This window comes from Tubulanus polymorphus, chromosome 10 (assembly GCF_964204645.1).
Source record: "Tubulanus polymorphus chromosome 10, tnTubPoly1.2, whole genome shotgun sequence".
In the NCBI taxonomy this organism is placed as follows: domain Eukaryota; kingdom Metazoa; phylum Nemertea; class Palaeonemertea; order Tubulaniformes; family Tubulanidae; genus Tubulanus; species Tubulanus polymorphus.
The window spans coordinates 2,807,366-2,823,457 of record NC_134034.1 but is presented as its reverse complement, the minus strand read 5'-3'; the positions used below and the strand labels follow the sequence as shown (position 1 = coordinate 2,823,457).

The window sequence follows — 16,092 nt, the reverse complement described above, 5'->3', positions numbered from 1 at the left end:
TTTAACTATAACAATTTCAGGCCGACAGTACCAGCTGTTATGACGAGAATAATCATGGGAGGTTTAACTTCGTGGCCTAGTAGTTGAATGAGCTAATTCAGCCTTATGTCGCATTGAGTAATAGGGAATATGGGGGTTCATATCAAAGGTCAAAGGGTCGAGCTCACACTCCCCTCAACCTTTGATATAAACCCCCATATTCCCTATTACTTCTAATAATTTCATATAAATGAACATTATTTACATGAATTTCATATATTTCAAAATAAATTATAAATCATTTTTCTAGTAATTATAAAAGTGTGAGTAAAGGGTGAGTAAAGTGTGAAATAGAATAGCAATTAACGAGTAATTAACGAATTGATTAAAATTAGATTTTTTAACATAAAAGTGTGAGTAAAGTGTGATTGAAATAATTCATATTTTAAACATTGAATAATTGTATGAGTTAGATTCATTTTGATAAATATTTTGTTATAAAAATGAAGACAGAAGAAGAACCCAAATTCAAAATCGAAATCAATGAAACCAATAAATTATTTTCACAGTTAAACATTAAAAATTATATCTCAGCAACAAATTTAGTGTACGTAAGACACTATAAAATTGATAATATTACTGTAATTAATCAAATGATATCAAATGAAACATTTAATTACTGAACTAGTAGATACTTTTGATAATGGTGCTAAAAATCCTAAAATATTTAATACAGTTTTAAATTGTAAAGGTAATTTAGATGAAAACATAATAAATATTCTTGAAACTCCTTTTAATGAAAGAAAAAGTGATTTAATACTTTCTAAAGATTACAATGATTTGATTAACTTAAGAATTGAAAAAAGACTATATTATTTAAATTTTGATAATAAACAAAATTATTTACAATGAAAATTCATCAAATATTGGTATTAAATGTGATTTAGATAATGAAAAATCATTTAAAGATATTGCAGTTCAAATTAAAAAAAAGATTCAATCCTGATGAAAAAGTGATATTAGTTAGTTGGTTTATTCAAATAGAAAAATATCAAAATGAAACAATAGTGATACTAACAGTTAAAGTTATTTAATTTCTTGTTAAATCTATTTGAAAAATCTAATTTTAATCGACTCGTTAATTTCTATTTTATTTCACACTTGACTCACCCTTTACTCACACTTTTATAATTAATATAAAAATGATTTATAATTTATTTTAAAACATATGAAATTCATGTAAATAATGTTCATTTATATGAAATCATTAGAAGTAATAGGGAATATGGGGGTTTATATCAAAGGTTGAAGGGGAGAGTGGGCTCGACCCTTCGACCTTTGATATGAACCCCCATATTCCCTATTACTGCGTTGCACATGACGATCGCATGTGACAATTTTTTTATGATGAAATATGACCGAATTCAAATTCTGAATTGGTAACTGTTTCAACTAATTAGTAGTAACTAGGCATGGATTATATGTATATATTATTACAATGTATTCTAGTAATCTGTCAACAGGCGAGAACGAAATGAAAAATATGACGCCTCTCTGATACACTCGATTCATCGGATATAACAAATATAGAATCTCTCGTCCCATGTAAGACAATTAAAATAGTTTCCTACCGGATATAACGTTACTATCGATTATAACGAACGAGGGTTTTTGGTCCCGTGAAGTTCGCTGTAACGAGGTTCTACTGCAATATGAATGTAGGCATACTTTTGAATGAACACCGAAATATTGAATGCTTTTCATCATGGCGTTTAAACACTTTTATTCAGAAGACGCTTTTGTCAAGTTTAAAATGATTTTACGTCTTGAAAAGAGCTTTGAGATTCTACTATGTAAAGCGTTTTTCATAACAGGGTTGACTGATCCCTTTTTCCACTGTAGTTTAAGAACGTTGCCTAGCTATATTTCAATTTACTACCGGCCACAGACCTTCAATAAAGTAGTGCGGAGATGGTGAGCTTGACCAGCGTCTCTATCCTCTCCAGTCCCTATGCATTCTACCCCAGATATTAAAAATCAACTTAGCTTTATGTATGTATGCATTCCTGTTGCCATGCAGGATGAGGTCAAGACTACCAGGTTCGGTTGCGGCAGGTCTGTCGGTGTTTGGTGGTACTTTAAGGTGGAGTCTTGCACTTCTGGTGGGCAGATTTTAGATGGGACTTTCTGGATTAACCTGAAATGAGTAAAAGAACGATATTCTGTAGTTACACAATCCTTTCCGTATCACGCATCGTAATTTACATGTGTATCAACTTAACTTTCAATATTGCCGAGTTCAGTGATCTTTTTCGGCATCGTCTTCATTGTAGTCACCTTCAGCATCTTCTTCTTCATCTTGGGAGACCTGAAATGAAAAAAAAGAGAAGAGCGATGAAAACCTGGTACAGAACAAAACTAATGTCCGAAAGCTTTTCAGCTCTCCGTCGCTGGTCACATGCCGAGAACACGAGACAATGAGCCAGCCAGGAATATACTGCCCTCTACACGCCCTCACACAGAACACGAAAACCAGAATGACAACGCCTCGCATTCCCCATCTAACTGCAGGATGTACTGGCCGACGTCTGTGACTGACACACCTGTAAAATTGCTCGAAACACAAATAGCGCAGTACAACCAGCTTGCCCGGGTTGAGATTCAGGATCTCAACTAGCACTCAAAGGCGTGACAAGAGACTTCATCCACTGACCGAGGTTGTCACAAGGACACAATGAAACTAGCACTCACAAGCCGACAAGAGACTTCATCTCTGCCTGAGGTTGTCACAAGGACACAATGAAATCTAGCACTCAAACTAGAAATCAAAGGGCGTGACAGTAGAATCATCCCTCAGCCGACTCAGAATACCAGAAACAAAGGGCGTGACAGTAGAATCATCCCTCATCCGAGTGGTCACAAGGACCAATGAATACTAGTGGCGTGACAGTCCAGTATAACCACTCCATTTGTATCCCGCGCAATCCCACAGATATGCCCGTCATTGACATCACTCAGCACACTTTGTAGATAGATGGGGGCAGTGAGGCCTCGTCATCCTGGTTTTCGTGTTCCGTACGAGGGCGTGTAGAGGGCAGCCATTTCCTGACCAACTCTTTGTCTGACATCCTCGACACGTGACCGGCAAAGGAGAGCCGACGCTTTCGGACATTAGTTTTGTTCCAGCAAACGTTGAAATTCGACAGAGAAATCGGCCCTGAAAAATAAAACTGGTTAAAACCTGAAAAATAGAACGGATTAATAAACACGGAACAGTACAGGACAGCACAGAGACGAACAGTAACACATAAAACATAAAGACGTCGTTCCTCAGGAAGCAGGGACAGGAGCGCAGCGAAGATCGCCAGGAGAATCCACGGAAGCATGTCTGAACAGTGTGAGAGAGCGGAGGTGAATGAGCTCGCCTATGCTTACACACTGTGGTCAGCCGGTGACGTATTCCAATTGTGATCAATAGCGCGTGTGAATGATATCAACAAACTCTGATAAACCGCAATTGTGTCTCTTTATTGTTGAATGGAGTTATCGAAGGTTTAACTGCCGGGTTGAACACGCGCCAGTAGCCAGCTGAACAATCGTGGAACTTTAATAAGGCCATAAAAATAAATTACTTGATTCCCAACAGCTCCCTCTTCTAATTTAGCCACCGTCTGTCTTTTTTTTGTCTTAAATTTTAGAATAATTTATTGAAATCGAAGAATAAAAACGTTGACATTTATTGATGAAAACCTCTAGCTTTATTTCTCACAAATGCATAGCTTCCCCGAAGTGGAGACATAGATAGTTCCAAGTTCAAGGCTAAACAAAAATGATACTCCGTTTCTTCGCAGCGGCCGGGTCATTTTTGTTAGATGTAATAACATTTGTAATCAGTTCCTGCCGGGTCTTTCATAAGGTTATGGTAAAATTGATCGCGATTTTAAAAACAGTAGGCCTACAGGCCCGGGGTCTGTCAATAGTGGGGAGACATATAGCACCGATCCTCTGAAATTCTGCCAAATACTTCTTTACCCGTCACGGCGTCATAATCTGAAAACAATTTTTTTCTTTAATTTTGATACTGGAGTAAACGGTAAATAAGTTGTAACGTATTGAAGTCGTAATTCGTAAAACGTAACTCGTATGGCCCTTGAGGAATTCCATACATTGTTGTATATAGAAATGTTACATTATTCGTTATCTGTATTGAAAGACCGGGGTGATTCCTCGCTTGCCAGGGTTTGCTTGCCGCCTGCTGAAGCTCACGCTGTTGGACCAGGGTTTGAAGCCGGGAAACGTTGAATCCGTGAGTTGACCAAAACTACATACCGGGTAATGAAAATAACACAAATTGCATTTGGTCTGATTTTTTCTTTTATATTATCATCTGAACAAATCATCCTCATTCCAATGAAACATATACACAAATATTCAGACATAAAATATACAACTTTTTGTTCTCTTACTGACAATGCTACTACTACTGCTGTAATCGACAATCCGAGGGATACCGGCATCGCTACTGCGGCAATTGAGGCTTCCACTTATGGCAGGTGAGAATCCACCACGTGTCAATAGTGGTTACTCGGTTACCGCGCTTCAATTTCTTCTACATTTCAATTAAATTCGAATGAATTTATCTCAATTTACAGTACGACTTTACCATGCACTCATTGGGAACAATACATCAATCTCATATCTTTGTGATGACTTGTTTGAAAACATTTCTCTTCGGGAGCCTAAATGTCCAGTTCAAAGAATTGCTACTACATGTTTCACCATCTGGCGTGTGCCATGGTACCTGATTGAAGTCAATCCTTTAACCCACCGAAAGACATTACGATTCAGTCTACTACTGCTCTCAGGGTTTGATAAAGCTTGCATTGATAATTTATTTACTTCGCAGGAAAGTTTACTAATAGTGGCACGATACAGCACACTAGCGACACCTGGCGGATCCTCACTTGCCACAAGTGGAATCCTCTATTGCCGCAGTTAGTGACACCTGGTGGATACTCACATGCCACACGTGGAATCCACTATTGCTGCAGTAGTTCATGTCCTACTGCACACTAGCGACACCTGGTGTATCCTCACTTGCCACAAGTGGAATCCTCTATTGCCACAGTAGCATTGACAGAGTCATGGAATAATTCAGGTCATAAATGATCTTGATTAGAATACGAACTATTTTCACTTAAACTCTGTATCACAGTCGGTCGAGTCTGACCGTAGTTGTGACCTCGATTCCAGCCACGACCTCTCGACCTCGCCCGACCTTGATTATTACCACCGCGACCTCGTTGTTGACCTCTCTGACCTCCTCTCGAGCGGTACGCCGGGTAACTGAAGCCACGGTTTTCACCGCGACCGCTTTGTGGACGCCCTTCGCTACGATAGCCGGAATCTTCTTGGCGCGGTTTCTCTGTCGTGTGTCCGTACGTCGCGTGGTCGCTTATACTACGATCTAACTGACCATGACCTCTCCGACGACGACCACCCGCGCCATCCGACGTCCAGCTACGCGGCCGAGTTTGATTGGCGGCGCCATCTTTAATCGGGTGATTGCGATCGGCTTCGGTGCCGAATTTATTCATCTGACGTGTCGCGTCGCTGTAAGATTTAACCGTCTGCTGCGCGCCCTCCGCAGCAGCAAAACCACGCGAATACTGGCCGCGGCCGCCGCGCCAGCCCGATGACCCGCGTAGACATTCGGCGCATTTATTAGAAATCCCCCGATTCGTCGGGGAATTTTTTGACGGGGAAACCCCGCGTTGTCGACGACCGCAGCAGCAACGAGTCGACGAATCGGCGAACGAACTTTCGGCGCTGTCCTCCTCCGGTTCCGACGATTCTCGCGAACTCGAATCGATCGTGAATTTAACCGGACTTTTTTTACTATCGGCACCGTTTGAGCAAATTGGCGACGATTCCCGACGTGTCGGGTTGAAGTTCGGCTGCGACTGGCTGATTTTCAAACCGGTACCCGACTCGCAGACGGGTGTCATGACGCTCGACGTCGCGCCGATGCCCGAATTTCGAATGCCGTTTTCCGGATACGACAGGCGACGATTCGTTAAATACTTCGACGCGCCGGGAGCGACCGGCGGCGACACCTTCTGGCCAGATACGATAGCTGCCCATTTTCCCGACGACGCTGCAATGAGAAATTAAGTGAAATTTGTGTTAAATTCTCAGTTTACTGTTGATCATTCCATTCTGCTTACAGTTATTTGTTCATTTTGTTTACAGTTAATTGTTTATTCTATTGACAGTTAATTGTTCATTCTGTTCACAGTTAATGCTCCATTCTGTCCATAGTTAATTGTTCCATTCTGTTTACAATTAACTGCTCCATTCTGTTTACAATAAATTGTTCCATTCTATTTACAATTAATTGCTCCTTTCTGTTTACATTTAATTTCTCAAATTTGTTGCTTCCTCCAGTTTTCAATGGAACAGATTAGAGGAATTAACTGTTAACGGAATGGGAGTAATTAACTGTACCAGAATTGAGTCATTAATTTACTGTAGACACAATCAAGAAATTAACCGTAAACAGAATGGGGTATTTAACCCTAAACAGAATGGAGTAATTAACCCTAAACAGAATCGAGTTATTAACCATACACAGAATGGAGTAAACAACTGTAAACAGAATGGAGTAATTAACCTTAAACAGAATGGAGTAATTAACCATACACAGAATGGAGTAATTAACTGTAAACAGAATGAAACGATTAATTGTAAACGGAGGAGAGAAATTTACTGTAAGCCGAGAAATTCGACCGGGATAAGTAATTTATTGACTTGATCCAATACGGAGACATCGTACTTACTCCTGATGTCGATCGGTGAAAACGAATTCTCTAAAATGCGTTTGCTCCACACCGAACTGATGACCGGACTAGTTTTCGGACGGATAGCCGTCTGCGATCGATCTGCCGTGTTGCGCTGTTGTTTCAGAACGAGATTGACGGTTTTATTCGTAACGCTGCTAGTGCCGCACGTCAGAATCTTGTGGTTACATTTGGTCGCGCGCGGCGACTTCACTCTATCCGGCTGCGAAAAAATATGAACGACGACATGGATTTCAGGTAATAAGATAAAAACCCACTATCTACAGATTAAAAGAATTTAAAAACAAGAATTTATTTATTCAATCTAAAATATATAGAATTCCATCCGTAAAGTTCGTTGTAACGAGGTTCCGCTTTAGTTACAGTTCCTGTCTACAGTTAGATATTTACACTCCGGCGCACGGGAACGACACAGTTCCTGATTGGCCAGCTATGTGAATGAACTCGGCTTCATTCTCAATGCCCATTGGTCATTTAGAGGATAGGCTGACTATGGCTCCCGCGCCAACCTACAGGTTTACTCATAGCAGTGGCAATTGGGGGCAGCACTGTATGATATCATCACTCTGGTAGCAAACGTGTTAAGTACAGAGCAACATCATTATCATCGATTACCAAGAAGTGAAAAAGGGTCAATGTCAGAATAGGGATATATATGCGATGAACTGGATCCAATTAGTCCCTTACCTCGTAAGTGATTACACATTCGATAAACATGTCATCACTGATTCCGACTTTCCACTTTTCCATGACGTACGGTGGCTGAAAATAGAATGGAGCATGAAAAACACAGCCCGTGAATCGGAATCCTCCATTGTCGCAGTAGGTGATGACCTACTGCATACTAGTGACACCTATTGGACTGGTGGATCCTCGCTTGCCATTAATGGAATCCTCTATTGCTGCAGTAGTTGATGCCCTACTGCACACTAGTGACACCTGGTGGATTCTAGCCTGCAATTAATGGAATCCTCTATTGCTGCAGTAGTTGATTTCATACTGCACACTAGCGACACCTGGTGGATCATCACTTGCCACAAGAGGAATCCTCTATTGTCACAGTAGTTGATGTCTTACTGCACACTAGCGACACCTGGTGGATCTTCACTCGCCCCAAGAGGAATCCTCCATTGCCACAGTAGTTGATGTCTTACTGCACACTAGCGACACCTGGTGGAAGCACCTCACTTGCAACAAGCGAAATCCTCCATTTCCGCAGTAGTTTATGTCCTACTGCACACTTACGACACCTGGTGGATCCTCACTTACCACAAGCAGAATTCTCTATCGCCGAAGTAGTTGATGAATGCACACTAGCGACATCTTTACCACCAAAGGATGAACCACAACTATTTAACACCTGCTGGGATGCATTGAAGCTGGATACAGTAGTTTAACTACTCACCTGACAAACTCTGTAAGTTTGACTGAACGTTCCCTCGCGACACGTGAACGCGACATCTCTTATACACGTGAACGCGCTGACGTCCTCATCATCGTTCTCATCGTCGTCGACCTCGACGTACATCTTCCACTTGTGCTCGAGCGGCGTGTCGCCGTGACGGACGTGATTGCCAATGACGAACGTTACGTTCAACTTGACGGCGCCAACCGACGCGTCGTCTGCCAGCGACGCCGGTGGCGGCGTCAATGGCGGGAAGTGCAGCAGACGGAAATTGTGAACGCGAAGCAACTCGATTTCATTCTGCATGGAAAAAAGCGAACATTTTCTAACCCTTTTAGTGCGTGTACATCGCAGTGCGGTGTACAATCATCCAATACGATACCGCACCTTCCCCATGGTGCAGTGTAAGCATGCAAGTGTTGATTAGTTGAGATATCTAGTGAAAGATGGCAGCACCTGTCAAACATTGACGAATATAAGTAACATACGATACACCACACTACGGGGTAGGGGATATACAGTGGTACGTCTGTGATACACCGCACTTGAGTGAAGAATTGGAAATTGGAAGAATGCCGGATGACGAACCTGTAAATCTTTGCGATGTCCGACCGACTCTACTCCCATCGCGATCAAATCGTTCTCAGTTAAAATCAGCAGCGTTTTACCCGTAATGTTGTGATTCAAAAACAAATCTCCATACCGTGACAGTTCATTCATGCTTCCTAAAAATAGTTTTCAAAAATAATTTCATAAATTTCTACCAGGTAGAATTTTACCGGTCTCAGTAAGAGACAGACTCTTACTCAATATTGACACCGTTTTGGGTTAGAATTTACCAGTCTTAACTTCACCGCAGTAAGAGACACAGTCAATTGTATTTCACAAACTCTTACTCAGTATTTTGACACCGTTTTGGGTTAGAATTTACCAGTCCTAACTTCACCGCAGTAAGAGACACAGTCAACTGTATTTCACAAACTCTTACTCAGTATTTGACACCGTTTTGGGTAGGATTTTACCAGTCTTAACTTTACCGCAGTAAGAGATACAGTCAACTGTATTTCACAAACTCTTACTCAGTATTTGACACCATTTTGGGTTAGAATTTACCAGTCTTAACATCACCCCAGTAAGAGACACACTCTACTGTATTTCACAAAACTCTTACTGTAACGGACAGACGGAGTCAGATTAAGTATAAACTTACCATTATTCGCTGCTGCCACCTGCTGTAACCATTGGAACTAGAATTTAGAAAAAAAATTGAATAAATTCCATCAAATTTCGCACAAAACGAAATCAACTTTTCATCAGTAATGGACCACAAACTCACCACATCAATTTCCCGCCAAGTTTGGACGTCATGAGCCTCTAAATTCTAAAACGATTTCATTCAAAACAATTCTTTCAGCTGAAACGATAATTCCCTGGTGCCCCCCTTATGAATTAGATTTTTAGAAATTTCTATAGAGCTTACTACAACGCCGAACTGTTTTTCGAGATCCTTTTCGCGTCGGCTGAGTTTGCGTTCGCGGTCTTGAAGCTCGATTTCTTTCGTTCGGAGAATTTTTTCCGCCTTTTTCAACCGATTCAAAGTATCTTCGATCTCCTGTCTAACGACAACAAGCAGACAAGCCGATTTACCATTACCCGATATAAACATTGGTCAACATCAAGTTAAAACAGGTCTATAAAACCAGCCCTGGCAGGATTCAAGTTAAAACAGGTCCATAAAACCAGCCCCTGCAGGGTTCAAGTTAAACAGGTCTATAAAACCAGCCCCTGCAGGGTTCAAGTTAAATATGGTCTGTAAATCCAGCCCCTACTGGGTACAAGTTAAAACTGGTCTATAAAACCAATCTCTGCAAGGTTAGAATCAAAACTGGTCAATAAAACCAGGCCTGGTTTTAGGTCAAAACTAATCTTAAGTTAAGACTAGGTTAAGCCAGTCTATGCGGGTCTACAATTTAAGACAGAGGCCAGTTGCACAGTCAAGGCAAAGATCTAAGACTATCTTAGTTCTAAAGCTAATCCAACAACTTAAGACTAGCGTTTAGATTTAAGACTATCTTCTGGACTATGCAAATAAACCCCGAGGCCTTACGGAGCTCATCGTTCAAATATCAAACTCACTTCCATTCATCCCTGTTCTCCAGAAATAGATTCGTTTCTTCGGCGAGCATGTCTATACAGAGAAAAACAAAAACCTACAATATCTAACCCTTTCAATACGTCTACACCGCAGTGCGGCGTATAAATCGGTGATGGACTTAGCTAGTACACCGCATTGCAGTGTATCCATGTAATTAGTAATTAAGTTTTTATATCTATTGAAAGATGGCAGCATCTGTCAAAGATAATGAAATATTAGCTACTAACGATACACAGCACCGTGGTGTAGGCTCACTCTAGCGGTATTCCCGTTATACAACAAAATGGGACATTTTTATAAATTTTCAAATCATCTCAAGCACTTTTGTATATCAGTTAGTCAGCGCTGAAAGGGTTAAGAGTAGATATCTTCGAATACAAGGACGCACAGAAATTATCGGCGCACGGTTCCACTCACCCTCGCCGAGTAGGTTATCCAGCGAGATCAACATCTGACGGAAACTCGGGCGTTTTTTCGGGTCGAGATTCCAGCAGCGTTTCATCAACGTCGCGAACGACGCCGGACAGCTGCTCGGTATCGTTAGTCTCTGCAACGACGCCAAAAAAAAGAAAACACGAAATTAAAAGCTTTTCCTCCCGAAGTTAGCGAAAATAAGCATATTTTCGCGATTATCACGAAAAGAACGTCGAAATCGCTCGAGCCCCTGCAGGGTGGTCAGTTACGGTTAACTAAATCATCTGCCACATCATTGGATGAAGGTCGAGGTCAACACGAGTCGTCCAACGCAACACCAAGGTCATATTCAATAGTACGATATCTGCCATGCCAAGCGGGTCAAGGTCATTACGATAATCAAGGTGAATATTAGGTGAAATCTAGATTACGATTCACGATTTTTATAGTGAAAAGAATTTCAGCGTCGAGTCAAAATTAGTTTGGAGTCGGATCCTGGACAGAACTAGAAACAATAAACTGCCAGAGAATTTTTTTCGTTATTTTTGTCACGGCACCTACCTCGCCTTTTTCCACGACGACCCAAGCGACTTGGAAGCCCTCGATTCCTTCGAACGGAATCTCGCGTGTCAGTAATTCCCAGAGCACCTGAAATTTACCGCAACGTTTCATGTTAAATGAATTCAAAACCTTAATATTTCGTAGTATGTAACTTTGAAACTGGATCCAGCAGGATACCTGGTCCCTACAGTTCAGTCATTCCTGGATATAAGGAGTTTTAACAGGGTCCCTACAGATCAGTCATTACTGGATATAAGGAGTTTTAACAGGGTTCCTACAGATCAGTCATTACTGGATATAAGTAGTTTTAACAGGGTCCCTACAGATCAGTGATTACTGGATATAAAGAGTTTTAACAGGGTCCCTAAAGATCAGTCATTCCTGGATATAAGGAGTTTTAACAGGGTCCCTAGAGATCAGTCATTCCTGGATATAAGGAGTTTTAAAGCAAAAAAATTCATATTTTGAGGAAGCATCTGCATCACTTCCATATCCCAATTACAGTAGACTCCTCCTAAAATATCAGTACTGTTTAACTCAATAATTCAGTGGTTTTATGAGCAAAGTTTTATCCTTGACACTAACTAAACTTGGTTTCTAATCCAGTAAACGCCTAATTAGGTCAAAACAAATCCCAACTATACTGATTAAGGCGTAGTCTAATGTACAACGTCAGTGTTGTCTGAAGTATTCAATTATCTCTTTCTCAAATTTGAAGGAGTTGTAAACTTGGGTATTTTGCTCAAATTAAAGGAGTTTCAAGCACATTTAAACGCATTTTCCGTGCAGTTACTTTTAAGGAATCAAGGAGTCGTAGGGACTCTGGAAAAACTTGTTAGTTTGTAAAAACCTACCACTCCGTAAGACCAGGTATCACACGTTTCCGAAACCGGCTGACTCTGTATCACCTGAAAAATTGATATTATTGATTTTATATCGATTTGAATGTTCAAATCGCAGGGCATGAATAAATTAGCATATCATTATCATCATCGCAGATGCGTTTACCTCGGGAGACATCCAAGGAAATGTGCCGGCTAACGACATCTTCGTCGTGCAACCGAAAAACTTACTGCACCCGAAATCGCATATCTGCAAATTTACAAAATTCAGGGGTTAATTCTTTACAGATATCGTGAAAGTATCCGAAAAATCTTGATTGAAAACCCTTTCAGTGATGACCACTTAATACCCCAAACTGCTGGAGATTTAGTAATTTACAAAAATTCCCCCTTAGTGCGGTGTATAGCAGGCATACCGCTTTGAAGCATCTACACTCCAGTGCGATGTATCGGTAGTAACTTATATTTACTATGTTTGACAGGTGCTGCTGTCTTTCAATGACGATAAAAACTAATAACTAATCACAACTGTGCACCTTGATGCGGTGTACTGGCAAAGCCCATCACCAATTAATACACTGCACTGCGGTGCACACGCACTCAAACGGTTAATTCATTTATATTTTTCCCACAATTTCCTCGTACAGACCTTACAAGTGAATTCTTTCGTGATGACGACTAAAATTAGAAAATTCAGACAGTCAGACCCGATATCGGTACACATGAACCCACCAGATGGCGCTACTTGCCAAAGGTCTGAAATTACTCACTGTTTTTCGATTTCAGATCTCGGTGTATTATCGGAACAGGAGCCTCGGAATGCAAATAATTTATCCCTAGAACGAGAATAGTTTTTCTATAATAGAAGCGGAACGCAGGGTGCAGGCCATCCTCGCTTGCCAGGGTTTGGTTGCCGTCTGTCGAGCTCACGCCAACACGAATCATTCATTGGTCTATAACATTACCCAGGAATTCTTGGACGGACAGGTTGCCACTCAGCGGCCACCAGTCTATGTATTAAGCCAATCAGATGCGTTATTTTACATCGACAGATTCGCTCTATCAGTACAACGCATCTGATTGGCTAGATATATAGACTGGTGGCCATCGGGCGTTGTAATAGACCGATGAACGGTTTGCGGTCAGGGTTTGCACCGGCGTGGGCTTCGGCGGGCGACAATCAAACCCTGGCAAGCGAGGATGGACGTGGCGTCAGGTGTAAGTCGTACTCACCGAGAGCAATTTGTTTCGCCCATTCTAGAATCTGCACGAAATCCATCATGATTTCGGGAATCCTCAAATACGCATACAAACTGCCGTTATCGGCGTATTCTACAACAGTAATAAAAAAAAATAGAAATCTATCTCGCGACGTTTGACTTCGAAGTTCGGTGTCGTAAACTCGAGATATCGAATATCTTCAGACCGGCCTCGAAAACGATTTCAAACATTCGACACTTTTAAAATACTGGGTCCAGTTCCACAGTTGCGAGTTAAGATTTGACTCAGAGATAACTCTAACTCACAACCGTGGAACTGGGTCCTGTACGACTCACCTGTAACTAGACAGAAATTGGGAGATTTCGTGACGGCACCGTAGAACTGTATTATATTACGGTGACTGAGAATACTTAAAACTTGAGCCTGCGAAAAATCGAAACAAAAAAGAAGACTTTTCAAGATAGAAACTAGCGGTGGATAAATTGCCAGGGGTAGCAGTCGCTCAAAGGTTGGTAAGAGTTAACAAAGTGACAATTCTACAAATTTATGGTCACCATCAACCAGTTGATGACTTTGCCAACCTCCAGTCGTGTGCTGTGGCTCCGCGGGTAAAGCGCTCTACTATTTTTTCGTTCGGTTTCGAATCGCAATATCGCAAGTCAGAATTCTACTGTATTGCGCACGCGCTAAAACTGTACTCCGTAACCGGAGCTATCACACTCCGTAACCGGAGCCACATTGTTTATTCAATTCTAAGCTTTTAAATTTAGGAATATTTATAATGGATATTTTGCCAATGCGGCATTATTTTAGTAAACGCTATTTTGCCAATGGCTATATATGATAAGATATACTAATAAAATATAACAATAAAATCATTATATTGGGTTTAGGGTTTCGATAGGGTTAGGGTCTAGATGGTCGAGAGGGTTAGGGTTAGGGTGAGGTTTAGGGTCCGTTTTTACCCCTAGGGATAGGGTTACGGTAAGGTGAAGCTTTATGCAGTGAAAACTTACGGGTGATTATGAGTGAGCCCGGTGGTCTAGTTGAAAGACGTTAGGCTAGCAATCTGCTGGCCGGGGTTCGAAATCCCGCTTCATGCTACTATTTTCTACAACTCTGTTCTCCACACTTTCCTTGAATTTTCTAAGTCGCGCACCTCAGGGCGCATGCGCGGCGTCAATTAGCCAATTAGAACGCGCCATTGGCAAAATAGTGTTAAAAGGAATAATTAATAGGGGGGCCTACCGCATTGGCAAAATATCCACTGCCTTAAATTTATCATATTAAGCTTTCACGTGATACTGGACCACCGAGGTCTAAAAATTGGTCCACACCCTGAAATTCGTACAAACCTCGGCGTCGAGCGACAGTAGTTTTTTGACGGCCACCTCCTTCTGCTGGGACTTCCATCGAGCTCGGTACACGCTGCCGTACGTGCCTCCGCCGCATCGTTCATAGAACTCTAAATCGTTAAATTCCACTTCCCGCAACGTGACAACCGCCATACCGCTCACAACTCATCTCTTTCGATTCGATCGTCGATTTCGGCCGGCAGTTTGCGGTTATAAAACGGTGAAATCGAGAAGAAATTCGGTAAAAATTGAAGAAAAAACTCAAAAAATGTGAACTGTCAAATATCATTTCCGGGTTCGGTCCGGATCTGGAATCCGGAACCGGACCAAAATTCAATTTAATCAATTAAATTTTATTTCCAAACAATATTGGTTGGGTCTCCGGCGTCCGTTAATGAGGGTTTTTCTTATTCATTTTTAAACAATTTTCCCGCTGAAAACCGACGGAAAATGAGTGGTTTGCTTGTGGTAAATCAGCCCGAAAAACAGAGGTTTATTTTCAGCCAGAAAACCTATAGTAGTTCATTCCCTCCCATTTAGCACCGCGGCGATTAATAAATTATCTGAATGTAATTAATTGGACAATATCTAAGATCATGATTAAGTAAGAGATTTATCAAAAGGAAATCAAACTAATTCTTTTATTCCGATTTCTTTATTATCACTGCCTAGTTCGGGTATTGGCCGGTAGATGGGGCGGCGGGTTTGACAGCTGCGTCGAATGCATCCAGCCAGGGATGCTGGAGATGAACGATGCTGCTGCTGCTGGATGATGACGATGACGAATAAGGATACTTTTTAAAACAGCCCTTTACAGGTAAGGAACACGTGAATCTGTTAAACTAAAATTTGCGCCTATGGGATGGGTTCATAGACTGCAGCGAGTATGGATGGAGAAGATAAGCGGGATGAAGTAATGCAGCTCGGATGCAGCAGAACGCAGCATCCTTTATTTCAGAACGAATCTATGGACATAGTGCTTAAATTTTCATAATTTATGCCTTTGTGATTTTTTTTGTTACGCGCGGCGACGAATATTCCGGGATGCGGTCCATCGTCCATCTCGCAGCATCCTCTTATCGGATGTCGCCGCGGCTACATTTTTCGAACGGCCGGAATTCGGCGACGGATTTTTATCTGTATGAGATCGGGCGACGACTTAAATAGATCGAAAAAAAAAAATCGATAATTCTGTCCGCCGCGCTACCGACGGAACAATGAAGCCCTATTGAATTCGACGCGCGAATATTTTTTCCTTTCTTTGTCGATCGGGGTCGTAGTTTCGAGTCCGCGCTCCGGC

At 41.5% G+C, this 16,092-nt stretch overlaps 1 protein-coding gene across 1 annotated transcript; it reads right to left on the bottom strand.

The window, feature by feature from the left end:
• Nucleotides 1-4,343: 4,343 nt before the first annotated feature.
• Nucleotides 4,344-15,067, bottom strand: LOC141912036 (mitogen-activated protein kinase kinase kinase 20-like). Its single transcript, XM_074803206.1, has 18 exons — nt 14,793-15,067; nt 13,773-13,860; nt 13,450-13,548; nt 12,987-13,052; nt 12,866-12,894; nt 12,383-12,466; nt 12,229-12,282; nt 11,375-11,461; nt 10,817-10,946; nt 10,381-10,432; nt 9,725-9,860; nt 9,581-9,625; nt 9,455-9,491; nt 8,833-8,969; nt 8,245-8,544; nt 7,527-7,601; nt 6,819-7,041; nt 4,344-6,136 (listed from the first exon to the last, which is right to left on the bottom strand). Exons 1-18 carry the CDS (start codon nt 14,943-14,945, stop codon nt 5,139-5,141), a joined length of 2,793 nt encoding a protein of 930 aa, XP_074659307.1. The 5' UTR covers nt 14,946-15,067; the 3' UTR covers nt 4,344-5,138.
• Between the last annotated feature and the right edge of the window lie 1,025 nt (nt 15,068-16,092).